General features: G+C 39.9%; 1 protein-coding gene across 1 annotated transcript in view; it reads left to right on the top strand.

Annotated features, from left to right (window-relative positions):
- The first annotated feature begins 335 nt into the window (after nucleotides 1–335).
- The window catches only part of LOC110448118 (protein unc-79 homolog), a 36,017-nt gene continuing 8,430 nt past the window's right edge, over nucleotides 336–27,922 (top strand). Inside the window, exons 1-23 of the mRNA XM_021494183.1 lie at nucleotides 336–417; nucleotides 2,620–2,821; nucleotides 5,258–5,437; nucleotides 10,534–10,650; nucleotides 10,906–11,027; nucleotides 11,515–11,568; nucleotides 13,802–13,884; nucleotides 14,089–14,131; nucleotides 14,357–14,539; nucleotides 15,837–15,984; nucleotides 16,188–16,495; nucleotides 16,781–17,315; nucleotides 18,195–18,351; nucleotides 19,031–19,264; nucleotides 22,620–22,658; nucleotides 23,234–23,349; nucleotides 23,552–23,637; nucleotides 24,242–24,484; nucleotides 26,084–26,194; nucleotides 26,417–26,521; nucleotides 26,863–27,042; nucleotides 27,365–27,540; nucleotides 27,682–27,871. Coding sequence (XP_021349858.1) covers nucleotides 2,635–2,821; nucleotides 5,258–5,437; nucleotides 10,534–10,650; nucleotides 10,906–11,027; nucleotides 11,515–11,568; nucleotides 13,802–13,884; nucleotides 14,089–14,131; nucleotides 14,357–14,539; nucleotides 15,837–15,984; nucleotides 16,188–16,495; nucleotides 16,781–17,315; nucleotides 18,195–18,351; nucleotides 19,031–19,264; nucleotides 22,620–22,658; nucleotides 23,234–23,349; nucleotides 23,552–23,637; nucleotides 24,242–24,484; nucleotides 26,084–26,194; nucleotides 26,417–26,521; nucleotides 26,863–27,042; nucleotides 27,365–27,540; nucleotides 27,682–27,871 — 3,597 coding nt within the window. The 5' untranslated portion in view covers nucleotides 336–417; nucleotides 2,620–2,634. The remainder of the gene's footprint in view (nucleotides 418–2,619; nucleotides 2,822–5,257; nucleotides 5,438–10,533; nucleotides 10,651–10,905; nucleotides 11,028–11,514; nucleotides 11,569–13,801; nucleotides 13,885–14,088; nucleotides 14,132–14,356; nucleotides 14,540–15,836; nucleotides 15,985–16,187; nucleotides 16,496–16,780; nucleotides 17,316–18,194; nucleotides 18,352–19,030; nucleotides 19,265–22,619; nucleotides 22,659–23,233; nucleotides 23,350–23,551; nucleotides 23,638–24,241; nucleotides 24,485–26,083; nucleotides 26,195–26,416; nucleotides 26,522–26,862; nucleotides 27,043–27,364; nucleotides 27,541–27,681; nucleotides 27,872–27,922) is intronic.

Here is a 27,922-nt window from a genome sequence, read left to right as displayed (position 1 = left end):
TGGCGAAGGTGATTGTATTGGCTCGGGTACTTAGTTGCGTGTATACTTTTGTGTTACAGTGGAGAAGGTGATTGTATTGGCCCGGGTACTAAGTATAGTGTATATTTTTGTGTTACAGTGGAGAAGGTGATTGTATTGGCCTGGGAGTAAGTATTGTGTATATTTTTGTGTTACAGTGGAGAAGGTGATTGTATTGGCCCGGGTACTAAGTTTAGTGTATATTTTTGTGTTACAGTGGAGAAGGTGATTGTATTGGCCCGGGTACTAGACAGAGACACCATACAACATAACCAGGTTATACAGACCGCCCTGGCTCATGCCTTCTGCCTCCTCATCGGCTCTCTTGTCGATATCAATGCTGCGATTGCCCAGAGAACTATACAGTACTTAGAAACCATTAAGAAAACCTCCATAAAGGTAGGCACATAGCTTTGAATCATTAGCCTCTCAATGGTGATGTACATGTGGTTAAACAATCAATCAAGCTCCTATCAATGTACATTTTAATGTAAGTTAACAGGTTTGTATGGTCCCATGACAAGGTCACTATTGTAAAAGATGTGGATTATTAGGTTGCTACAAGCGTCACCTGTAGGGAATTTCCCTTTAGCTCAGCGGTAGAGCATCAGGCTGGAGAGCCAAGGTTCGCAGGTTCGAGCCCCATCGACGGTACTATCTTTATCACTATTTCCTCGTCCTATTACAAATTGGTGCTGTTGACTCTCCCCAATCAAGGTAGGAGAACCCTTGGCAGGGAGTCATAGAACCTGGGTTGGTGTTTAAAAAATGGGGGAAATAGTGTAAAAGATGTGGATTAATTAGGTTGCCTTACAAGCGTAAGCTGTAGGGAATTTCCCTTTAGCTCAGCGGTAGAGCATCAGGCTGGAGAGCCAAGGGTTGGGGGTTCGAGCCCCAGCGACGGCACTATCTTTATCACTATTTCCTCGTCCTATTACACTATTACTATATATAGAAATGTGTTATTCAATTCAGTGATGTATATCTAGCAGCTTTAAAAATGAAGGGATTTTGATTAACATTTTACAAAGCTCAAATGAGCTCGTGTTTCAGAGTTTTAAGATCAATGCCAAGGTCATTGTTACTATTGTTCAGACAATGACACTTATTTGCAAGGGAGTTAAGGGGCATTCATGTCCTACAGAACTTTTCTAGTTTTTATCAAGAAATATAAATGTAGATTTTGGCTGGTGTATCTATTTATCAACCCTTATACATGTACATGTAGGCTATCCAAGTTGAGTACCCCACTTTGATTTTTAGCTCACCTGGCCGAAGGGCCAAGTGAGCTTATGGCATGATGCTGCGTCCGGCATCTGTCCGGCGTCAACCTTTTACTTTAAACAACTTCTTCTGAATAACCAAGAGGCCCAGTCTGATGATATTTAGCCAGTACGTGCTGGGATGAAAGGCTACAAAGTTTGTTCAAATGAATGACCTTGACCCACTTTCAAGGTCACAGGGGTCAAATGTCTTAAAATCTTCAAACACCTTTTTCTCAATAACTAAAAGCCCAAGAGTACTGGTATTTGGCCTGTAGCATGCTGGGATAAAGGGCTTCCAAGTTTGTTCAAATGAATGACCTTCACCAACTTTCAAGGTCACAGGGGTCAAATGTCTTAAAATCTTCGAACAAATTCTTCTCAATAACCAAAAGGCCCAGGGTATTGATATTTGGCCTGTAGCATGCTGGGATGAAAGGCTACCAGGTTTGTCCAAATGAATGACCTTGACCAACTTTCAAGGTCACTGGTCAAATGTCATTAAATCTTCAAACGACTTCTCAATAGCCAAAAGGCTAAGGGTACTGATATTGGGCCTGTAGCATGCTGGGATGAAGGGCTACCAAGGTTTGTTCAAATGAATGACCTTGACCTACTTTTAAGGTCACTGGGATCAGATGTCTTAAAATCTTTAAACGACTTCTTCTCAATAACCAAAAGGCCAAGGGTACTGATATTGGGCCTGTATCATGCTGGGATGAAGGACTACCAAGTTTGTTCAAATAACCTTGACCCACTTTCAAGGTCACTGGGATCAGATGTCTTACAATCTTCAAATGACTTCTTTTCAATAACCAAAAGGCCCAGTGTACTGATATTGGGCCTGTAGCATGCTGGGATAACGACCGCAAAGTGTGTCCAAATGAATGAACTTGACCCACTTTCAAGGTCACAGGGGTCAAATGTCTTAAAATCTTCGAACAACTTCTTCTCAATAACCAAAAGGCCCAGGGTACTGATATTGGGCCTGTAGCATGCTGGGATGAAGGGCTATAAGTTGGTTGAAATGAATGACCTTGACCCACTTTAAACCTAATGTCCTTGTTCGACATTCAAGGTCACAGGCGTCATATGTTTTAATCTTTTAAAAAAATTCTTTAAATCAAACACTGATATTCTGCCTGTAGCTGTATTTTAGTCCACTTTTAAGATTACAAGTGTGAGATTAATACCAGGTGAGTGATGCAGACCCATTGGGCCTCTTGTTAAATTGTGGATTTTTCTAAATAAAAATTCGTGAGAACATGGTACAATGTATACATTAATTTGTGAAGTACGTAGTGTAGCTATACATGTCGGGTATTTCTTGTGTTCACAGTGTCTGTGTCAGTGTATGGAGTTCCAGTTTGACCATGTCATCTCGGACCGGATCATGATCCTACAGAGGATGCAGCTGCTTGCCAATGTACTAAAGGACCAGAAGATCCTGTCCTGGGAGTTTTTCATGGCTCGCTTTGACAGTCTTTCCTTGGAGGCCCAATTGGACCTGGAGAACCATGGCGACATCGCTTGTCCTACAGGTATATCTACATGTCATATACGTAGTGTGGCAGATTTTAATTGTACATAGGTTTACGATCACCTTCTAGTTTTGCGCTAGAGGGAATTTTCCCTTTAGCTCAGTGGTATAAAGTCCAACTAGGAAGTCTGGGGTCTGGGGTGGAAGCACACTACTCTTTCCCCCTGTTACATGTAGTAATAGAATGCCTGTTTGTCTTATAACGTTATATATATCTCTCTGTCCCCTACCTTTAACACCTGTTCTTATTGTGTTTTTGTCCAATATTTCGTAACCCTAACATCTATCCTTCAGGTTTGTCTCTCCCATGCCTAATGCTGGCTTCTTGAATTATCATGTACTCTGATCTTTGTCCTGTAAAATGTACCTTCTGTCACTTTTAACTCCACGTGTCCACAACCATCTGTATTGATGGAGGAATTAAAACTATATCAAGATGTAGACAACAGAATATATAGGTAACTCAATAGAGAGGATTCGGAATTGAAAAGTGTACTTCGGGTATTCCACAAGGATCATTTTTGGGTCCGCTTCTTTTTCCTATCTCTTAACAGACGATACTGATCTGATTACAGAATTTTGAATTTCAGTTGGAAAGCTTACATTGCAGTATTAGATTATAATCAGCTTCTGACCCTCTATATGAACCATAGAAGGTTGATAAGGAATATATATAGGAGTGAAGACATAGCCCATAATCCTATACATCTCATTGACTCTGTACCGTTCTCTAGAGGGTCCATAATCCTATACACCTCATTGACTCTGTACGATTCTCTAGAGGGTCCATAATCCTATACACCGCATTGACTCTGTACGGTTCTCTAGAGGGCCCATAATCCTATACACCTCATTGACTCTGTACATTTCTCTAGAGGGTCCACAATCCTATACATCTCATTGACTCTGTACCGTTCTCTAGAGGGTCCATAATCCTATACACCTCATTGACTCTGTACGATTCTCTAGAGGGTCCATAATCCTATACTCCTCATTGACTCTGTACTGTTCTCTAGAGGGTCCATAATCCTATACCCCTCATTGACTCTGTACGGTTCTCTAGAGGGCCCATAATCCTATACACCTCATTGACTCTGTACATTTCTCTAGAGGGTCCACAATCCTATACATCTCATTGACTCTGTATGGTTCTCTAGAGAGTCCATAATCCTATACATCTCATTGACTCTGTACCGTTCTCTAGAGGGTCCATAATCCTATACACCTCATTGACTCTGTACAGTTCTCTAGAGGGTCCATAATCCTATACATCTCGTTGACTCTGTACGGTTCTCTAGAGGGTCCATCATCATATACATCTCATTGGCTCTGTACGGTTCTCCAGAGGGTCCATAATCCTATACACCTCATTGGCTCTGTACTGTTCTCTAGAGGGTCCATAATCCTATACATCTCATTGACTCTGTATGGTTCTCTAGAGGGTCCATAATCCTATGCATCTCATTGACTCTGTACGGTTCTCTAGAGGGCCCATAATCCTATACACCTCATTGACTCTGTACGATTCTCTAGAGGGTCCATAATCCTATACCCCTCATTGACTCTGTACGGTTCTCTAGAGGGCCCATAATCCTATACACCTCATTGACTCTGTACGATTCTCTAGAGGGTCCATAATCCTATACCCCTCATTGACTCTGTACGGTTCTCTAGAGGGGCCATAATCCTATACACCTCATTGACTCTGTACGATTCTCTAGAGGGTCCATAATCCTATACACCTCATTTACTCTGTACGGTTCTCTAGAGGGTCCATAATCCTATGCATCTCATTGACTCTGTACGGTTCTCTAGAGGGTCCATCATCATATACATCTCATTGACTCTGTACGGTTCTCCAGAGGGTCCATAATCCTATACACCTCATTGACTCTGTACGGTTCTCTAGAGGGTCCATAATCCTATACACCTCATTGACTCTGTACGGTTCTCTAGAGGGCCCATAATCCTATACACCTCATTGACTCTGTATGGTTCTCTAGAGGGTCCATAATCCTGTACATCTCATTGACTCTGTACGGTTCTCTAGAGGGTCATTTCTTGACTGTATAACAAGTGTATTGCATTGAGGACCCTTGAAAAAGCTTGCTTTTCTTTTTACTAAACAAAACATACTTAATTTTATCAATCTCCATTTTTGGCATCAAACCTAAAGATGGTTTTGCTGTCAATAACATCATTTAATTGAATCCTCAATAAATTTCTCACAGACTTTTTATAGAAAACTAGAAAGGGACTACATGACAGTTCTAAACTAATGATTTCTGGAAATTCTTCTCTGAGAAGCAATTATGTTTTGTAGAACTGAAGTTTAATAAATTAACAAACAGAAGGTTAATACCTTATATATATTATGAGAGACAGAAGAACCTGTGTGATATAAATCTGTGCTGACAGTGTCCCCTCTCTACTGTAGATCTTACCAGCAGTGATAGGGAGAGTGAACACTTCCTAAGGAAGATAAACAGAGCCAGGTTTGCGATGGCACGGACAGACAGTATCCGGTCCCTGAGCATGAGTATGAATGGGAAACCCCCATACCGGCGGGCCGTGTCAGTACCGATGCATCTCCTTACCAAGACCACCCCACCGAAACGTAAGTGTCAGCGGTCAATACAAGTTGTTATCTCCCTTTCTATTGATAGGCATAGACAAACATTTAAGAGCTGCCTAATTTCTGTTCCTTGTCATGTACCGGTATTTAATTATTATAAGTCTGTTGCATTGTTTAGGATTGTGGATTTTTTTTGTCTTTTTCTTTACAATACACAATATTGTATTCATATTTCCCGTAAAATATCTTTGCTCTTATAAGGCACATGTGTTTATTTTTACAGAGGAACCTCAATAAATAATATCTAGATTATAATTGGTTATTCTAAATGACCTTGTTTCATAGGAATCATTCTTACAAATGTTTTATGAAAAATAGAAGTATCTTGTCTTGGAATGTTACATTTGACTTTTATGCCCAGTGATAACTTTAATGAAAAGAAATGTGATTGTTTTACAATTTCTAATACATTATAAAGTCAGTTTATACATATTGCTCAGTCAGTACATTGTTATAAGCCAGACCTGAACATATCATTACAATATCTAATACATTGTAAAGTCAGTTTATACATATTGCTCAGTCAGTAAATTGTTAAAAGCCAGACCTGAACATATCAAATTATTTGCCAAATACATAGCCCTAAATTTAAATGAGTCCTGGGTCAGCTGTGAGTTTATGGGCTGTGAGTTTATATGAGTCCATTAAGTCAGCTGTGAGAGTATATGAGTATAGGTCAGCTGTAGGAGTATATGAGTCAAGGTCAGCTGTGAGATTATATGAGTCAAGGTCAGCTGTGAGAGTATATGAGTCCAGGTCAGCTGTGAGATTATACGGGTCTAGGTCAGCTGTGAGATTATATGAGTCTAGGTCAGCTGTGAGATTATATGAGTCAAGGTCAGTTGTGAGATTATATGAGTCAAGGTCAGTTGTGAGAGTATATGAGTCCAGGTCAGCTGTGAGATTATATGGGTCTAGGTCAGCTGTGAGATTATATGAGTCTAGGTCAGCTGTGAGATTATATGAGTCCAGGTCAGCGCTGAGATTATATGAGTCCAGGTCAGCTGTGAGATTATATATGAGACCAGGTCAGATGTGAGATTATATGAGTCCAGGTCAGCGCTGAGAGTATATGAGTCTAGGTCGGCTGGGAGAGTATATGAGTCTAGGTCAGCTGTTAGAGTATATGAGTCTAGGTCAGCTGTGAGAGAAATGAGTTGAGGTCAGCTGTGAGTTTATGGGCTGTGAGTTTATATGAGTCCATTAAGTCAGCTGTGAGAGTATATGAGTCCAGGTCAGCTGTGAGATTATACGAGTGTAGGTCAGCTGGGAGAGTATATGAATCTAGGTCAGCTGGGAGAGTATATGAGGCTAGGTCAGCTGTGAGAGAAATGAGTTGAGGTCAGCTGTGAGTTTATGGGCTGTGAGTTTATATGAGTCCATTAAGTCAGCTGTGAGAGTATGTGAGTATAGGTCAGCTGTGGGAGTATATGAGACCAGGTCAGCTGTGAGATTATATATAAGACCAGGTCAGATGTGAGATTATATAAGTCCAGGTCAGCGCTGAGAGTATATGAGTCTAGGTCGGCTGGGAGAGGATATGAGTCTAGGGCAGCTGTGAGATTATATGAGTCCAGGTCAGCTGTGAGTTTATGGGCTGTGAGTTTATATGAGTCCATTAAGTCAGCTGTGAGAGTATGTGAGTATAGGTCAGCTGTGGGAGTATATGAGTCCAGGTCAGCTGTGGGAGTATATGAGACCAGGTCAGCTGTGAGATTATATGAGTCTAGGTAAGCTGTTAGAGTATATGAGTCCAGGTCAGCTGTGAGATTATATGAGTGTAGGTCAGCTGGGAGAGTATATGAGTCTAGGTCAGCTGTGAGAGAAATGAGTCTAGGTCAGCTGTGAGATTATATGAGTCCAGGTCAGCGCTGAGATTATATGAGTCCAGGTCAGCTGTGGGAGTATATGAGACCAGGTCAGCTGTGAGATTATATGAGACCTGGTCAGCTGTGAGATTATATGAGTCCAGGTCAGCTATGAAATTATATGAGTCTAGGTCAGCTGGGAGAGGATATGAGTCTAGGTCAGCTGTGAGGGTATATGAGTCCAGGTGAGCTGTGAGATTATATGAGTCTAGGTCAGCTGGGTGAGTATATGAGTCTAGGTCAGCTGTGAGATTATATGAGACCTGGTCAGCTGGGAGAGTATATGAGTCTAGGGCAGCTGTGAGAGAAATGAGTCCAGGTCAGCTGTGAGATTATATGAGACCTGGTCAGCTGTGAGATTATATGAGACCAGATCAGCTGTGAGATATTATGAGTCCATGGCAGCTGTGAGAATATATGAATCTGGGTCAGATGTGAGATTATATGAGTCCAGGTCAGCTGTGAGATTATATGAGTCCAGATTAGCTGTGAGTTGATAATGAGAATAGGTTGACTGAGTTTTAAAGCATTTGAACACTGTGTTGCAAGGGCAAACTGTGTTGAATCTCCAAACAGTAGCTTATAATATACTTTTATATTTTGTTGTTATCTAAAGTTAGCCCATGCAGTCCATTGGTGAAGAGATTTCAGAGCTTGTCTGCTTTTCATTTGTGTGTTTGAAATGAATAAAAAAAGATAAAGAGCAGTAGAAGCGATACACTGAGGCAGTGATGACTGGTTTATTGTAGCCAGGGTTATTCCTGCTGCCATGTTTTGTGTGCCTTGTCTGTGTTTCAGCTCGAGCTCCTCACCACCATAAATGGAGGATTCACTTACATAAGCTCCATTGTAAGTCCTGTACTCCTGGGTGGTGCTTCTTGATGTCGGCTGCAGATACCACACATTAACAGGGGGTCACAAGGGGATTCTGAATTAGTTACAACACTTTCTGTGCAAAATCACAGCATTGTTCTATCACAGAAAAAAAATGAACTAAGGTTTATTTCAATCTGTTTAATCTGCACAAACAAAAACACAAAATACAAAGAGTTTTACTGAAAAGACCAATGACTGAATATGTGTCTTAAGTTCTGGAGTTTGCTAAGTTTTTTTGTAAGAGAAAACAATCATCCGATAGAACAAAACATTTCATGATGTAAGAAAAACGTTTATAGACTCCTTGTTGTGACCCCCTATCTAAGCGCTGCTTTATGTTTGCCATCTTTAACAATCACTTTGGGTTGCAGAGTACTGGTTTAACCTAATGTCTTTTTATTTCAGTTCATTTGTCCAGGAACTGGACGTATAGTATTACAGTAATAATGAGATGTAATTCATGTGAACTGTGACATTGTTTTATGTTGGATTCATATTAATATAACATTATTTGGTATGTTAATGTTTTAGTATTTAATATCATTATGTTTTTATAGTGTTTTAACCATTTCATTTTTTATAAGTAGTTTTCATTTTTCATATATACAGCGTATGTTTTTTAACCCTCAGAATTGAATATACTTTTTTATTATTATTCTACCATTCATATTCAAGCAAGTTCCCTCCCTTTTCTATAATTTGAGAATTTGAAATGTTGACATTTTTATTGTGAATATGTTGGTTGATTAAATAACAGAGACAATTTTTTTCCTTAAGATATTTTTCTTCAAATACATAGATTTTTTACACAAGATAATTGGACTGAATCATAACGATTGGTTTTCCTTTTTATAACTAGAAGATGTTTGATCTAAAAGCCAGGTGACTTGAAAGATATGAGACACAGATGCCTGTTAATTTAACAGACCTTTATTTCTATCTTAGTAGGCAATCACTTGTAAATTGAACCTGTATCATCAAAATAACTGTGTACTTTAAAATAAAATCTGTTTCCATGGTTATCACTGCAGACAGGTTTCTCTGTATAAGTTATGTAATATATGACACATCCCTCAAGTTACCGTGGCTACCATATTTTTAAAAACTTTTACATGTAGAGAAAGTGGAAAGATTCTGCATCATGTTTGTTATTTACTTATTCTTAGAAATGTCCTCTAAAGGTACTCTGTACGAGAGGTAATGCCACTGGCTGTGGTCCATGTTAGGCATCGGTGTTGTTTAAAGACTGTCCTGCTATAGAACAAATTCAAGATATTTGATTTAATTTCACTAAAACCTACTTGAAAATCAGTGTGTTTGGTGTGAAGTAACCAACTAATGATGTGACCCTACCCCTCCCCCCCCCGCACTACCATCCTCTACTGGACAATAACATCACAACCCAGTTTCTTGTCACTAAAAGCTAGACAACCAAGTACATTATCACTAAAATTTAGACAAGTCACTTGTCTTAGAAATTACATACCAAGTACCTTGTTTAAAGTTAGAAATTACATATCAAGTACCTTGTTTAAAGTTAGAAATTACATATCAGGTACCTTGTTTAAAGTTAGAAATTACATATCAAGTACCTTGTTTAAAGTTAGAAATTACATATCAAGTACCTAGTTTAAAGTTTCTGTTTCCAGTGTTTGTTTTAGTGTGTAATTTCCCTTTGTAAAATCCTGACAGTGATGAGATAGACAACTATAAATGTAATAGTTCAGGAATTTTCGCATTTAGTGACATCTGTAAGGTGAGCAATGAAACATTCAGTTTGAATATTGCAACCCATTATAGAACTCGTATATACTGGTATGGACTAAACTCCCAGCTATGGGAACAACTTGTGTCTGACCTCTAAACAAGGTTTTAATGAAATTGCTTTTGGTAAAAAAAAATATCACTTGACAATGTGACTGTCGTGTGTCTATTTATCTTAAATGTGCATTTACGTAGAATTAAAGTCAAAGAAGCATCAGTAGGAGACTCAGTTGATACCTTCAGGGATAAACAATTTGTTTAGTTAAAATACAGGAAAAAAAGTTTTACTCTAGATCATTCACTGAAATAAAAGGAAGGAGGAGTTATAACAAATGTGCCACAAAACCATTGTTAATACACCTAATTGATAGCTTAGAAATACCTCCATCATGGATATGTAATACAATTGTACTGATCCTATTTTTACAAAACTTCCATATAATGCCCCTTATTTCATTTGCCACCTTGCTCATCTTCTTTTATATATTGCCACATTTCTTTATAATGCCATTCTTTTTAAATGATGGCAGTATAACAAGTTTTTATGACGTTGTTGATTGTTATGCACAGTAGACCAAGCCAAAGAGAAGTCTTGTATCAGACAGCAGTCAGAACCTTACTTCAACCTTGGTCGACGCATGACCGCCAAACACAACATGGGAACCTTCGGTAATATGATGTTCCCAGGTAAGTAGTTAATGAACCAGTGATGGCACTTGTCTGGTTTACATGCCATGCCTCAGTTACATCAGCTTTCCTTAGATCAAACAATGCTTTTCATATTTGGAAATTTGAGATGAGGAAACTGTGTTTAAAGAAAATGAAGCTAGTTCTTTTTTGATAATGTAATCATCAACTATGAATACAGAAACAAACCACCCATTGTTATCTCCTTAATGCTATGTGTGTTTGGAAAATAAATAATGTGATGTGATTTGGCAGGTGGTCAGCTGAAGGAGTTTACAGACGAGGAAAGTAACTTCACAGCCCTGCTACAGAAAGCCATGGATATGGAGGGAGTGGACAGAGACACGGTCTACACACTGGTCAACCTCCTGATGAAGGTTAGAGGTCACATGATAGATTGTCATGTTGTGATACTTAATGGTACCTGTTCTTACTTCAGCATTCAGTGTTAACCTACTAGTGCTGTACCTGTACTTACTTCAGCATTCAGTGTTAACCTACTAGTGCTGTACCTGTACTTACCTCAGCATTCAGTGTTAACCTACTAGTGCTGTACCTGTACTTACTTCAGCATTCAGTGTTAACCTACTAGTGCTGTACCTGAGCTGAATTGAGTTAATCAGTGATGACCAGAGATCTCTGTTCATAGAGCGCCCATGTAGAGTTTCAAGGTTCGGGGTTGGAATCCCATTTTGTCCCCATTACTTTTTTACAACCATGTCACAGCACTTCATACATACCTTCGTATTGGCAAAGCTTGATTGTAACATTTTACTGAGTTCACTCCCTCTTTAAAGAGAACTTGTACTGTTGTTTTAGATTATGAAAGCTAAGCTGAAAGGTTTGTTTCCTTTCTGTTTACAGTTTATGGTGAAGTGTGGACACGAGAATGATGACAAAAACACCAGCAAGACACAGGTTTCTAAAATCATATTATAAATATAATCATGATGCAATCGTTTGGTAATAGCTAGTAAATAAGGCATATGAAGCTGTTTTTCAATTAAAATATTCATCAAAAGCAAGTTTCTGTGTGTTGAGGACATTCCTACAAAACATACCTAAAAGATATCAAGAAAGATATGAAGAGCCAACATTGTATGAGTTGTATAGCTGTAGAGCCAACATTGTATGAGTTGTAGAGCTGTAGAGCCAACGTTGTATGAGTTGTATAGCTGTAGAGCCATCATTGTATGAGTTGTACAGCTGTAGAGCCTACATTGTATGAGTTGTATAGCTGTAGGGCCAACATTGTATGAGTTGTAGAGCTGTAGAGCCAACGTTGTATGAGTTGTATAGCTGTAGAGTCAACATTGTATGAGTTGTATAGCTGTAGAGCCAAAATTGTATGTATTGTATAGCTATAAAGCTGTAGAGCCAATATTGTAGGAGTTGTATAGCTGTAGAGCCAACATTGTATGAGTTGTAGAGGTGTAGAGCCAACATTGTATGAGTTGTACAGCTGTAGAGCCACCATTGTATGAGTTGTATAGCTGTAGAGCCATCATTGTATGAGTTGTATAGCTGTAGGGCCAACAATGTATGAGTTGTAGAGCTGTAGAGCCAACATTGTATGAGTTATATAGCTGTAGAGTCAACATTGTATGAGTTGTATAGCTGTGAGCCAACATTGTATGAGTTGTATAGCTGTAGGGCCAACAATGTATGAGTTGTAGAGCTGTAGAGCAAACATTGTATGAGTTGTATAGATGTAGAGCTGTAGAGCCAACATTGTATGTATTGTATAGCTGTAAAGCTGTAGAGCTGTAGAGCCAACATTGTATGAGTTGTAGAGGTGTAGAGCCAACATTGTATGAGTTGTAGAGCTGTAGAGCCAACGTTGTATGAGTTGTATAGCTGTAGAGCCAACATTGAATGAGTTGTAGAGCTGTAGAGCCAACGTTGTATGAGTTGTATAGCTGTAGAGCCATCATTGTATGAGTTGTATAGCTGTAGAGCCATCATTGTATGAGTTGTATAGCTGTAGAGCCAACATTGAATGAGTTGTAGAGCTGTAGAGCCAACGTTGTATGAGTTGTATAGCTGTAGAGCCAAAATTGTATGTATTGTATAGCTATAAAGCTCTAGAGCCAACATTGTAGGAGTTGTATAGCTGTAGAGCCAACATTGAATGAGTTGTAGAGCTGTAGAGCCAACATAGTATGAGTTGTACAGCTGTAGAGCCACCATTGTATGAGTTGTATAGCTGTAGGGCCAACAATGTATGAGTTGTAGAGCTGTAGAGCCAACGTTGTATGAGTTGTATAGCTGTAGAGCCATCATTGTATGAGTTGTATAGCTGTAGAGCCAAAATTGTATGTATTGTATAGCTATAAAGCTGTAGAGCCAATATTGTAGGAGTTGTATAGCTGTAGAGCCAACATTGTATGTATTGTATAGCTATAAAGCTGTAGAGCCAACATTGTAGGAGTTGTATAGCTGTAGAGCTGTAGAGCCAACATTGTATGAGTTGTAGAGCTGTAGAGCTAACATTGCATGATTTGTAGAGCTGTAGAGCCATCATTGTATGAGTTGTAGAGCTGTAGAGCTAACATTGCATGATTTGTAGAGCTGTAGAGCCATCATTGTATGAGTTGTAGAGCTGTAGAGCCATCATTGTATGAGTTGTAGAGCTGTAGAGCCATCATTGTATGAGTTGTAGAGCTGTAGAGACAACATTGTATGAGTTGTATAGATGTAGAGCTGTAGAGCCAACGTTGTATGAGTTGTATAGCTCTAGAGCCAACAGTGTATGAGTTGTAGAGCTGTAGAGCCAACATTGTATGAGTTGTATAGCTGGATGAATCAGCTGGGTGCTTACTCAGAGTATGGATCGAATCATCCTGAAGGGTATACAGGGTGATTGGTATTGAGTATGTAAATATAAGTAGAGGGGTGTGAAGGTTTGGCTGTAACGGTGGCACAAAGATATCACTGGATAAATTTATCATAAGTGAGAAATTAATTGAATATGCATGAACTCCCTTAACACTGCATGCATTTAGATTCAAATTACAGATTGTCAGGCATCTTGAAGATGTTATTTTGAAAACTTAAGACCATAACTCATTGGAAATATTTGGTCCTGTTTTCTTTTGTATCTAAGACCCTATATTATCCTTGTGTTATAACAGTTTTTGTGTTTTTTTAGAATATTGTCCTGAGACACCTGAACATCTTACTGGGCTATAACCAGACAGAGAAATCCTTCAGCGTGCCTCCTAACAAGCTAAGGTATATTATCTCATCGTCCCTCATTCACCATGCTTTTTAGCAAGTTCTGCTAATTTTACCATGTTTCCTAAATGCCTGAAAAACATGTCGAAAGATAAGGCCCTTTTTGCCTCTTTGGCCTGTCTGACCCTTTCTTGTGAGATGATAAATGTCCTGAGCTGAAGGCTGATGTAGAGTTTAAAGTCTTGTGATGTTTGTTTTCAGAACCTCAGCCGTATTCAATGCGTTTCTGTCTGGAGTTCCTGCAGTAAGTCTCAATGTTGTGTTATTTCCATTTGCATTAAACATGAACTCATTCTTTTACAATTTTTTTTTTTTAAATTTTATTTTCCCTTTGTTATATGAAGACAACATATGATTGAAACATTGTTAGTACATTACTTTTGATCTTTTGGTCCTCAAAAATAAATTGTATTTATATTGATTATGAATGCACTTGCTATTTACTGAACAAATGGTCTACCTGTTACAGGTGCTTGACCGTAACTTTGGCCTTGGCAGTACCATACTGCCCATTACACTGCTGCTTCTCCAGTACAGCCCATCTCCCCAGCGCTACGCCAGCGACTACCAGCCTCCTAACTATACTTTGTGGTTCCTTGAGCCCCACACTCGTATCTCCTGGCTGTCAACTCTGCTGGTCATACTCTACAAGGTAGGTAACACAGACATCACACTCTCGTACCTGTATACTGGTATTTCCTGGCTGTCAACTCTACTGGACATACTCTACACGGTCGATTACACAATTCCATTGTTTGCTTACATTTATTAGCTCACCTGGTCTGAAGGACCATGGTGAGCTTATGCCCTACCGCAGCGTCTGTCGTCCGTTGTCCGTCCGTCTGTCGTCCGTCCGTCCGTCAACTTTTCCTTTAAAACGCTACTAGTCATGAACGACTGAGCAGATTTTGACCAATTGTGGTCAAAAGCATCCTTGGGAGAAAGGGAACCAATTTTGTATAAACCATGGGTGTGGCCCCCAAGGGGCCTGAGGGGCGGGGGCAAATAGGGAAAACATAGCAAGTTATTCTTTAAAATCCCTCTTCATCGGTAGGAATAAAAGGATTTGTTCCATATTTGGTCTGAAGCATCCTTGGGTGAAGGGGAACCAATTTTGTATAAACCGTGGGTCTGGCCCCCCCTGGGGCTGAGGTGCGGGGCCCAATAGGGGAAATATATCAAATTCTTTAAAATCCTTTTTCTTCTGTTGGAATAAAAGGATTTGTTCCATATTTGTTCTGAAGCATCCTTGGGTGAAGGGGAACCAATTTTGTATAAACTGTGGGTTTGGCCCACCAGGGGCCTGAGAGGTGGGACCCAATAGGGGTATGACCCCCCTAGGTTGCATAGGGGTGGGGCTCTGTTTGAAGTTTGTTCTCGCCATATCTCAAGTACTGGATGGATCTTTCTGAAATTTCATATGTACTTACAGCACCTACTTCATACCAATTATTTTAAACATTTTCAGGTGAGCGATACAGGCCCTCTGGGCCTCTTCTATTTATCAAACCTTAGACATTTGTCTTCCCACATTAATAGTCCTCCAATGATATTACCAGAGGCGACTATAGGTTTGTAGTGTGTTACCAGTTCATAAACTGCCATATGGCCATCATCTCTATTCAACTTTTGTTACACAGTATCATTGGAATATCTTCAATAAGATTCAATAGTTTAGAAATATGTAATATCAAAGTTTTACTTTATACATAAACAGCGTACATATTAAACATGTCATGGCTTGACAAAGGGCCATGTCGGTCTTTAAACGTTGCGACACATTTAATGCGTACACATTTGATGCGTACATTATTTGTGTATAAAGTAAAACTTTGATATTAGTATCATTGGAAGTTTTGGAGTATTTGAAACACCTGAACATTTTTATTACAATATTTTTAGTTGAAGTTTTGTGAGTAATGTGTAAAGTATGAGTGTTGTGTTAACAGTACCAGTTCTACACCTCCCCTGTGTCGGCCATCATACAGACACTGATCCGCATCGTCATCAACACCCTAGACGCCCAGCATCATCGCTGTAAGACTTCTCATGATGATGGCTTCCCGCCCCCAAGTCCGTCTGTCATCAGAAGCAAAGGTAAAATTTGTGAGGTTTACTTTAACTGATAAATTACAACCACTGTGACTAATACAGTAATGCTAGGTAAAGGCAACACAATTATTCCAGTCTTAAATGAGAAATTGTCTCTGAAGTGAAAGTAGTGTCAGATTATATTTTGATGACCATGTTACCCTAGGTTGATTTTAGAATTTTATAGAATATAATTTTTTGATGTACAGACAACAAAATGAGCAATGACCTTGAAAAAATTCAAGAGACAGAAACCCCACCACAGAGCCCTAAATCCAAGGAAACTGTGGCACTGAATCTTAAGTCCCCTTCAGAGGCCAGTACTGTGTCCTACACCAGAGAAGGAGGAGCTACCGGGGGTTGCTTTCCTATCAAGGAGCAGAGTGTGGAGGAGACTACAGAAACCCCTAAACGACCTGTTCGACAGCGCAAGCCACGCAAGATTATAGAGTACAATGAACCAGACAGTGGCAAGGGGTCAAAGGTCAAGGACAAGGATGAAAGTCAGTCACTTAAGGTAAGGGTAATCAAAGAACTAGGGTGTATAACAGTCAGTCAGGGTTAGGAAAAAAGGAAAATTTGTTTTATCTGACAACCAGTGTTGTTAAAATAGATGAAATGGAATGGTATTCAGGTGTTATGCATGTGTACAGGTAACAAAATGTTTCCCTTTTCTTTATTATGAAAAATCTGTATTATCACTTTTGCTTAAACACCTTGATCTGGAGTAATGTTGTAATTAGATGTCAATCTGCAGTGTGATATGTCATTGGCCTGTCAATGGTTAATACATGTATTGTAGGAGAAGAGTGGGGGTGGGATCCACCATTCGCGAGCTGTCCGGGCCCGCCCACTGTCTCCCCTGGCCCGCTCACCTACCACACCTATCTCTCGCCCCACAACTCCTACGACCTGTCCTACATCTCCAGCCAAAATCCTGACCACTCCTACAGAGGAGAAACAGACTTCACCCTCTTCTGTGGAGAGTATCATGGCTCAGCAACTCCAGGCGTTTTCCACCTCTAAATCAGACACATTGCCTGAGAGTCCAGAAGATCAATCTGAGGCCGATGATAAGAGTGGAAGTGCCATTGTTGAGCCTGTGTCGGTGATACCCGCGTACCTCAGTGGTAAGGGGGCACGCTCAGTGAGTAGCAGCATCACAGATGGGTCCAGTTCTCGCTCAACCACAACCACCACGGCCGACATAAGTCACGGAGGAATGTCCGAGATTGAGAGTGCAGAGGATAGTGAGAAGACTCAGACAACCTCTGATGCTGATGACTCTGAGAAACACACAGACTCTGGAGGTGATCTGACACAAGAGGACAACAAAGGTATGTGTGTGTGTGTGTGTTTGTGTGTGTGTGTGTGTGTGAGGGTGGGTTGGGGAGGAGCGTCGTCACTCAGGCACAGCGGTGGCCATCATCAAAATTAAATAAAATGCTTGTGCTGATTTATCTGAGATGGAACTGCTGTGTGTTGCTGCTATCACTGTTACATACTTATCATATTACTTGTACCAGTGGTCTTTATGTAAGTGAGCAATAATAACTCATTGTTACATACTTATCATATTACTTGTACCAGTGGTCTTTATGTAAGTGAGCAATAAAAACTCACTGTTACATACTTATCATATTACTAGTACCAGTGGTCTTTATGTAAGTGAGCAATAAAAACATAGTATACTGTAAAAATGGATATTTTGGCATTTGGAAATGATAATGTTTTTTGTGTCGAGTAAATTTGCATGAAAATATCCACGTGTGAAAAAATATTTATGGATTATATATATGATATGGATTATATATATATAAGTGATAAAGATTTCAGAACCATTGCCAATATGAAAATGTCAACACTGATCTGTTTAACTCATTCAAATTTGGAAGAGTTCAAATGTGTTTTCAGGGGTGAATGAGTTCAAGAGTCATAATGCAAACATTTCCACACATGAATATTTCCACTTTTACCGTAGATAAAATTCCACATCATGTGTAGCAAAATTGATTCTCCTTCAAATTCTTAAATAAAGGATGGTGGTTGTCTAGAAAACTAATCAAATACAAAGAAACAGTTCCCTGTACATTGTTGTTCATGTCTTTAACGGGTGATCATGTATGTGATTCCAGGTACTCTTGGTTTGTGTTAGTTTGATGCACTGAGTTCAGATTAACAGTATAAGCTAAATGACCTATTACTCTGTCCTCCAGGTGACCAGGACTTACTGACCTTGCCCGGCAGATGTAACACCATCAAACCAAACTTCCGTCAGAGGAAGGCGCGTAAGACGGGACTGACCACTGTAGAACTACAGAAAATCTACCCGGACATGACGGAACCTTCACAGGAGGAGCACAAACCTACAGGGTACAATCTACACCCGGACAGTTCAATCCGTTCTTAGTACATGTACATACATACGGAAACCGTAGGTGTAGCTAGCTTGATCATTATTATACAAATCCACGAAGTAAGCTCCAATAGTAGCAAATGCACTGTAGTTACAAAGTTGTTATAAATACAGGTTAGTTTTTATCCAATGTAAGCTTAATGCTGCCTCTTTACAAAATATTTGACAGGGAAACAACAAAACCTTAGAGCGATCAAACTTGACATGAGGAATGGACTTCTAAAAATTAAATTTGGAAAATTCAGCGTAAAGGAAAAAATATACATGTATATAATGTAGCAAAACTGGACTGGGTCGATCGTCGGCAACCAGGTAGCTCGATTGGTAGAGCGTCTGTATAGAGTTTGGAGGGTCCTGTGTTCAAACCACGGTCTGGCCATGCATTTTTCTGCCCCTGTTACAATAGTAAGGCAGTACTATTAAGTATGATGTAAGAGACCACATGGTGTAAATTCAGTTGGACTGAATTATGATGGTATACAGTACTATAGACATGTATGTATTAAGTCCATTTGTTACAAAATAGAAATTTTATTTGACTCTTAATCAAGTTTTATGATATATTTTTTAAAAATTATGCAGTTATTTCAAGTTTACTTATCAAATTTTCTCATTCCTTTTTTGTTTTTATTACAGTCGTAGATCAAGGAAAAACGAACAATTAACAAACAGGAAAACTCCTAAAAAACCGACCTCCTCCCGGTTCGGTGATAATGTAATGGTGGAGCGGTGTCCTGAGTGTAACGTCCTCCTGGAGCAGTATGACGAGGACACTATTGGTTATTGTATCGTAGTTCTGTCTACATTTATACACAGGGAGCCATCACTAGCCACACCCCTTCTGTTGGAGACACTACAGTGTGTGTCCATGTAAGTGTCATCTCACATGTACAGGAAATCACTAGCCACACCCCTTCTGTTGGAGGCAGTACAGTGTTTGTCCAAGTAAGTGTCATGTCACATGTACAGGTAACCACTAGCCACACCCCTTCTGTTGGAGGCAGTACAGTGTTTGTCCAAGTAAGTGTCATGTCACATGTACAGGTAACCACTAGCCACACCCCTTCTGTTGGAGACACCACAGTGTGTGTCCAAGTAAGTGTCATTTCACATGTACAGGTAATCACTAGCCCCATCCCTTCTGTTGGAGACACTACAGTGCGTGTCCAAGTAAGTGTCATCTCACATGCACAGGTAATCACTAGCCACACCCCTCCTGTTGGGGACACTACAGTGTATGTCCAAGTAAGTGTCATCTCACATGTACGGGTAATCACTAGCCACACCCCTTCTGTTGGAGGCAGTACAGTGTTTGTCCAAGTAAGTGTCATGTCACATGTAAAGGTAATCCCTAGCCACACCCCTTCTATTGGAGACACTACAGTGCGTGTCCAAGTAAGTGTCATCTCACATGTACGGGTAATCACTAGCCACACCCCTTCTATTGGAGACACTACAGTGCGTGTCCAAGTAAGTGTCATCTCACATGCACAGGTAATCACTAGCCACACCCCTCCTGTTGGGGACACTACAGTGTATGTCCAAGTAAGTGTCATCTCACATGAACAGGTAATCACTAGCCACACCCCTCCTGTTGGGGACACTACAGTGTATGTCCAAGTAAGTGTCATCTCACATGCACAGGTAATCACTAGCCACACCCCTTCTATTGGAGACACTACAGTGCGTGTCCAAGTAAGTGTCATCTCACATGCACAGGTAATCACTAGCCACACCCCTCCTGTTGGGGACACTACAGTGTATGTCCAAGTAAGTGTCATCTCACATGTACCGGTAATCACTAGCCACACCCCTTCTGTTTGAGACACTACAGTGTGTGTCCAAGTAAGGGTCATCTCACATGTACAGGTAATCGCTAGCCACATCCCTTCTGTTGGAGACACTACAGTGCGTGTCCAAGTAAGTGTCATGTCACATGTACAGGTAACCACTAGCCACACCCCTTCTGTTGGAGAAACTACAGTGTGTGTCCAAGTAAGTGTGATCTCACATGTACAGGTAATAGCCAGATCCCTTCTGTGTTAGAATGCAATGCCGGGTGTACTTCAATTTGTCTGTAGTGCTTGTCCGGATGATACCTTGAGAATGATTGATTGTACAAGGTTCAAACTTGGTGGGTGGGTTGCTCGAGATTACAGTCGTAGATCAAGGAAAAACGAACAATTAACAAACAGGAAAACTCCTAAAAAACCGACCTCCTCCCGGTTCGGTGATAATGTAATGGTGGAGCGGTGTCCTGAGTGTAACGTCCTCCTGGAGCAGTATGACGAGGACAAAATTGGTTACTGTATCGTAGTTCTGTCTACATTTATACACAGGGAGCCATCCCTAGCCACACCCCTTCTGTTGGAGAAACTACAGTGTGTGTCCAAGTAAGTGTGATCTCACATGTACAGGTAATAGCCAGATCCCTTCTGTGTTAGAATGCAATGCCGGGTGTACTTCAATTTGTCTGTAGTGCTTGTCCGGATGATACCTTGAGAATGATTGATTGTACAAGGTTCAAACTTGGTGGGTGGGTTGCTCGAGATTACAGTCGTAGATCAAGGAAAAACGAACAATTAACAAACAGGAAAACTCCTAAAAAACCGACCTCCTCCCGGTTCGGTGATAATGTAATGGTGGAGCGGTGTCCTGAGTGTAACGTCCTCCTGGAGCAGTATGACGAGGACACTATTGGTTATTGTATCGTGGTTCTGTCTACATTTATACACAGGGAGCCATCCCTAGCCACACCCCTTCTGTTGGAGACGCTACAGTGTGTGTCCAAGTAAGTGTAATCTCACATGTACAGGTAATAGCCACATCCCTTCTGTGTTAGAATGCAATGCAGGGTGTACTTCAATTTGTCTGTAGTGCTTGTCCGGATGATACCTTGAGAATGATTGATTGTACAAGGTTCAAACTTGGTGGGTGGGTTGCTCGAGATTACAGTCGTAGATCAAGGAAAAACGAACAATTAACAAACAGGAAAACTCCTAAAAAACCGACCTCCTCCCGGTTCGGTGATAATGTAATGGTGGAGCGGTGTCCTGAGTGTAACGTCCTCCTGGAGCAGTATGACGAGGACACTATTGGTTACTGTATCGTAGTTCTGTCTACATTTATACGCAGGGAGCCATCACTAGCCACGCCCCTCCTGTTGGAGACACTACAGTGTGTGTCAAAGTAAGTGTCATGTCACATGTACAGGTAACCACTAGCCACACCCCTTCTGTTGGAGGCAGTACAGTGTTTGTCCAAGTAAGTGTCATGTCACATGTAAAGGTAATCCCTAGCCACACCCCTTCTGTTGGAGAAACTACAGTGTGTGTCCAAGTAAGTGTCATTTCACATGTACAGGTAATCACTAGCCCCATCCCTTCTGTTGGAGACACTACAGTGCGTGTCCAAGTAAGTGTCATCTCACATGTACCGGTAATCACTAGCCACACCCCTTCTATTGGAGACACTACAGTGCGTGTCCAAGTAAGTGTCATCTCACATGTACAGGTAATAGCCACATCCCTTCTGTGTTAGAATGCAATGCAGGGTGTACTTCAATTTGTCTGTAGTGCTTGTCCGGATGATACCTTGAGAACGATTGATTGTACAAGGTTCAAACTTGGTGTGTGGGTTGCTCGAGTGATTTTGGGCGTTGTTCGCAGAGGTCAAGATCACCGTTGTTGAAAATAAAATAAAACTTGATTGGGCTTGTCCGGTTGATAATTTCAAAACGAATGATCATACAAAGTTCAAACTTGGTGTTTGGGTGGCTCTTGTGGATGTGTAGAACCCGATTGTTTTTGGGTTTGGTACGCCAGAGTTCAAGCTCATTGTTGCTGAAAATAGATTTCTGCTTGGCTGGGCTTGTCTTGATAACTCAAAAACAAATGTTGATAAAAAGTTCAAACTTCATGTGAGGGTTTCTCTACAGGATATGAAGAACCTTATTGACTTTAGGCGTGGTTCACCAGAGGTCTAGGTCACCATTGCTAGAAATAGGGGTTGGATGGATATGCTGCCCCTTGCAGCTTTCTAGTTATACCAGGTGTAAAACATTATTATCTTAAATATCCTATCTAATATCAAAATGATATGGTATCATGTTTTATATTGTTTTTAAAGGATTTTCTTCCATGGTTTACTTTATATATATATAATGTACTTGAATGTGATGACAAGTAGTAATGATGCTATAGACATTTTATTTTTATGGTTTCAGAATTGCTTCCAGTAGCCCTTTTGTTTGGCAAGGACAAAGGTTTGAATGACTTAACATCTGAGACCTCGCTGTCTCTTTTGACAAATGGAATTCTTTGCTTTTCATGCATTGATGATTTTTAGGTCACCTGAGCTTTAGCTCAAGTGACCTATTGCTATCCGTTTTCGTCCTTCGTCGTCCGTCGTCCGTCGTCCGTTAACATTTTACATTTCAAACTTAAAGTCAAGTTCTGCTGGGCCGTTTGAACTGAAAGTTGGTAGGAATGATCAGCTCATGGTCCTGACAAAGTTAAGTTAACATTATACTATTTTTTACTCAAATTGGTACATATTTCAACAACGAAAATAAATACTGTAGACTCAGGTGACCGTTAAGGCCCATGGGCCTCTTGTTTATAATTATGTTTTTATTTAAATGCAACTCAATGTTGCAAAATATTGTAAGTAATATTGTCACAGTGTAATTATATAATTTTAAGATTACAGTGGAATCCTCAACTGTACTGGAAATTTAACATTGTTAAAATATGAATTGTGTAATAAAAATTGAAATCTTCGTGCTCAGAGGTACATGTAGATTGTAATGATGACCTTGACCTGTACTGCTGTTTTTAGTAACCTGATGGTTCCGGGTAACAGCGTCAGTATAGCCCGCCAGTTCCTCCGTTGCTGTCTGCACCAACTGGCCCCCAATGGCGTGTTTCCCATGCTGTTCCAGAGTACCCTTGAAGGTAGCACCAGGAAACTGTTTTGAAAAATAATTCTAAAAATAAATTTAAAAGGTATATGAATTGGAATGGTATAAGTGAGTTTGAAAGATTTGTATTACCTGTTTACTTAAATTGACTGCTTACTGTAGATTGGTCTTTTCAGTTTTTGTCTCCTGAATTTCAAATACCAAAAACAGCATATGCGATTTACAATTTTTTTCAGACCCTCCGTTTTTCAAGACGATGGCAGCTGCGTTGGTAGACTTCAATGAGCTAACCTGCCATGCTCCTATTCAGTTTCTGTTGGAGGTAACAAACAACAGGGAAATTTTAAGTTGACAACTGTTTATTCCACACTCAATCACAGAATGGCTTTTTTGCTATTGGTTAATGAACATTCAGTAGAATTTCATCAATACAAAAATTTTTGTTTTAATTTCAATAAAAATGAGGTTTTCTGTAGTTTCCTGAAGTGGCATGTCAAACATAGTAGAATACATTATGGAATGTACTTTTTATGTATATTTGAAAAAGTGGAAGAAAAATGTTGGTAAACCAACACAATTATCCGACACGGAGATCCAACGTCCTACGGGCAATGATCTGTGGTCTGTCTGGTACAGGAATCAGAATTATATATATTTGTTATAGATTCATTGGTTCTATAGTCAATACAACAACAAAAATATTTTTTTTAATAGATAAGAATGTTCTGTATTTAATTTTAAGTTGCCCTTTTAGATTAAGGATTCTTATGGCTAGAAAAGATACACCTGCATGGGTTGAATCTTTAAAAAATAAATACAGATTTTAGGGCGTATCGAAGGGAGAAATTATGCTTTTAAATGGTACTTTTGTTTTTCAATTTCTCGGTCAACTGTTATATAATTTAGTATGTGTCCTGTGTCCTTAGGGGTTAAACAACCGTAAGAATCTGCCACCTCCTGAGAACATAGTCATCATCCTCAACAATCTGTCAACCTACATGAACTACATCTCCCTGGAAACCTCTGCTCCCATGGTTACCAGCATCATCAGTCAGTTTGACATTTTCATGAGGAAGTTACCGACTGTGCTGCCCAACCCTTGTGACACCACAGCACTCCTTAAAATCATCCTGGCTATCCTCAAAGTATCGGGCATCAACAACGCCAGGGTAAGTAGTTTATACATCAACAATGCCAGGGCAAGTAGTTTATACATCAACAACGCCAGAGTAAGTAGTTTATACATCAACAACGCCAGGGTTAGGTCTTCATACATCAACAACCCCAGGGTAAGTTGTTCATACATCAACAACGCCAGGGTAAGTTGATCATACATCAACAACGCCAGAGTAAGTAGTTTATACATCAACAATGCCAGGGTAAGTTGATCATACATCAACAATGCCAGGGTATGTAGTTTATACATCAACAACGCCAGAGTAAGTAGTTTATACATCAACAATGCCAGGGTAAGTTGATCATACATCAACAATGCCAGGGTATGTAGTTTATACATCAACAACGCCAGAGTAAGTAGTTTATACATCAACAACGCCAGGGTTAGTTGTTCATATATCAAGAATGCCAGGGTTAGTTGTTCATACATTAACAATGCCAGGGTTAGTTGTTCATACATCAAGTATGCTAGGGTTAGTTGTTCATACATCAACAATGCCAAGGTTAGTTGTTCATACATCAAGAATGCCAGGGTTAGTTGTTCATACATCAACGATGCCAGGGTTAGTTGTTCATACATCAAGAACGCCAGGGTTAGTTGTTCATACATCAAGGATGCCAGGGTTAGTTGTTCATACATCAACAACACCAGGGTTAGTTGTTCATACATCAACAACGCCAGGGTAAGTTGTTCATGCATCAACAACGCCAGGGTTAGTTGTTCATACATCAACAACGCCAGAGTAAGTAGTTTATACATCGTCTATGCCAGGGTAAGTTGTTCATGCATCAACAATGCCAGTGTAAGTAGTTTATACATCAACAACGCCAGAGTAAGTAGTTTATACATCGTCTATGCCAGGGTAAGTTGTTCATGCATCAACAATGCCAGTGTAAGTAGTTTATACATCAACAACGCCAGAGTAAGTAGTTTATACATCGTCTATGCCAGGGTAAGTTGTTCATGCATCAACAATGCCAGTGTAAGTAGTTTATACATCAACAATGCCAGGGCAAGTAGTTTATACATCAACAACGCCAGAGTAAGTAGTTTATGCATCAACAATGCCAGGGTAAGTTGTTCATACATCAACAACGCCAGGGTAAGTTGTTCATACATCAACAACGCCAGAGTAAGTAGTTTATACATCAACAACGCCAGGGTTAGGTCTTCATACATCAACAACACCAGGGTAAGTTGTTCATACATCAACAACGCCAGGGTTAGTTGTTCATACATCAACAACGCCAGGGTAAGTTGTTCATACATCAACAACGCCAGGGTTAGTTGTTCATGCATCAACAATGCCAGGGTAAGTTGTTCATACATCAACAATGCCAGGGTAAGTTGTTCATACATCAACAACGCCAGGGTTAGTTGTTCATACATCAACAACGCCAGGGTTAGTTGTCCATACATCAACAAGGCCAGGGTTAGTTGTCCATACATCAACAAAATACATTGTTCATGGTAAAGAAGTCAAAGAAGGAGAATGAGACAAAGTCTATACATTGTCTCTGGTAACATTACAATAAGAAAGCCTTATACAATATTGTAAAGCTTGATTAAACATTTGTTTTATCTTTGACAGTATATCCTTGAACCCTTCTCCAAACTGCTCAGCTTCACCATACAGAACTGCTCCTTCAAACTCCAACATCTCCTTGACATCTGTTCCGTGTGTAACCGTGTCTTCTTCAAGGTAAGATAAACTTCAACACATTCTTGACATCTATTACGTTATAATTAAATGTACTTCTTTTAAGATGACACATATTCCAACATTATAAGACTTGTTTTTTGGATGATTAGTCTGTATATTTGTAGTTTATCAAAGCAACGATTGGAAACTTTGAGTAACATTTATATTTGATAACACCCTAAGAAACACCACTTACAGCTGTACACCGTTTTGGTTTGACAGGAAAGGGACAAGCTGTATCTTACTAGGACCGTCATCTTTGAGCTGATCCAAGCTATGAAGTTCAAACACAGTCTGCCGGATGAGAACTTCCTCCTCCTGGTACAGGTAGATATATTGATTTATTAAAACCCAGGATATCTGGGGTCAAGGTCTCAAGGCAATGTTTCTGATATATGATGATCTATGTATATCATTCATGGTTCTGATGTTATGACACTGTATAACAGGAAATTTTCGCTACAGTTTAATATTTGCACTTTTCATCCTCAGAAATGAGGGCGAATTTATCATCAAAGCGAACATTAGTATACAACATAATATACATAGTGATTAAAAGTGAAGGGCAAATTATGAACTGGGCGAATATTGATTTTAACTTTGAAGGGCAAAAGTTGGACTGGGCAAAAAATTCCTGGTATACAGTATTGTTTGTACCTGTGTTGCAGTTCGTTGTGCTGGATGCGGGGGGCACGATTGGAAACACAAACATTGTTGGGGAGGGAGGCATGCTTTATCACAGTCATGCTAACATGCTCATCAGTACGTGTGCGGCAGAGTGTATGAGGGACCACCTCCATGACTCCATCGAGTTTGTAGCTGACCCCCACACTCTCACAAAGGTCAAGGTAAGGTTGCAGCCTTATTATCCATAGAGGTTAATCTGCACTCTCTAAGTAAGACCAAGACTATAAAATATGTTCATACTTTTTAAAAGTCAATAGTCTTTCATTTTCAATAAAGCAAACATATTTCCAGAATGGCTATTTTTTGTGACCCAATGTCCCGTATTTGAACAAATTTAACTTATTTTCGAAAATTGTCCCAAACTGTTGCAATGTCTTTATCTGACCTGCCATATATACAACGGGTGGCTGATGATTGTAAAACTCTATGAGTTTTTGATATGGACAAGTAGCAGTTGTCACTACATGTAAAGTCTCCTTGCAGAGTAATATGAAGGGAGGGTCTAGCAGCCTGAATGAGGACACCCTAGGGAGCCAGCTCAAGTCAGGCATAGCCCAGTTTGTTTCTCTTGAGATGACTCGGGGCAATGGTCGGGACAACAGGGCTATCTCACGGTACCTACCCTGGCTATATCACCCTCCCTCCACCGTACAACAGGGGTGAGTGTCAACCATCATTACCTCTGTCCTATGCAGAAAGGGAAACTTGAAAGAAGTTTTATTTTTTTATATTAAGTTTCTTTTTTATTTCATTACTATCCCAGAGAAAATTTGAAGTAAGTCTCTGTTTTGACATTTCAGACCAAAAGAGTTTACCGACTGTATTGGACACATCCGTCTGCTGTCCTGGATTCTCATTGGCTCCCTGACTCACACAGCAATGACAGAAGGCTCCGCCCCCATCTCATGCCTTCCAATCCCATTGGATGCCAGCACCTATATAGCTGAACACGTTCTTGTAATCATGACTGGCTTTGATGAAAGGTTAAAGGTACAATTGTTTCCTCTGTTGCCTTATTGTATGATTTTCACTGTATGAAAT

The sequence above is a fragment of the Mizuhopecten yessoensis genome, unplaced genomic scaffold (assembly GCF_002113885.1).
Source record: "Mizuhopecten yessoensis strain PY_sf001 unplaced genomic scaffold, ASM211388v2 scaffold3837, whole genome shotgun sequence".
Lineage (NCBI taxonomy): Eukaryota > Metazoa > Mollusca > Bivalvia > Pectinida > Pectinidae > Mizuhopecten > Mizuhopecten yessoensis.
The sequence above is the reverse complement of the archived record's forward strand: the minus strand, read 5'-3'. Positions and strand labels throughout refer to the sequence as shown.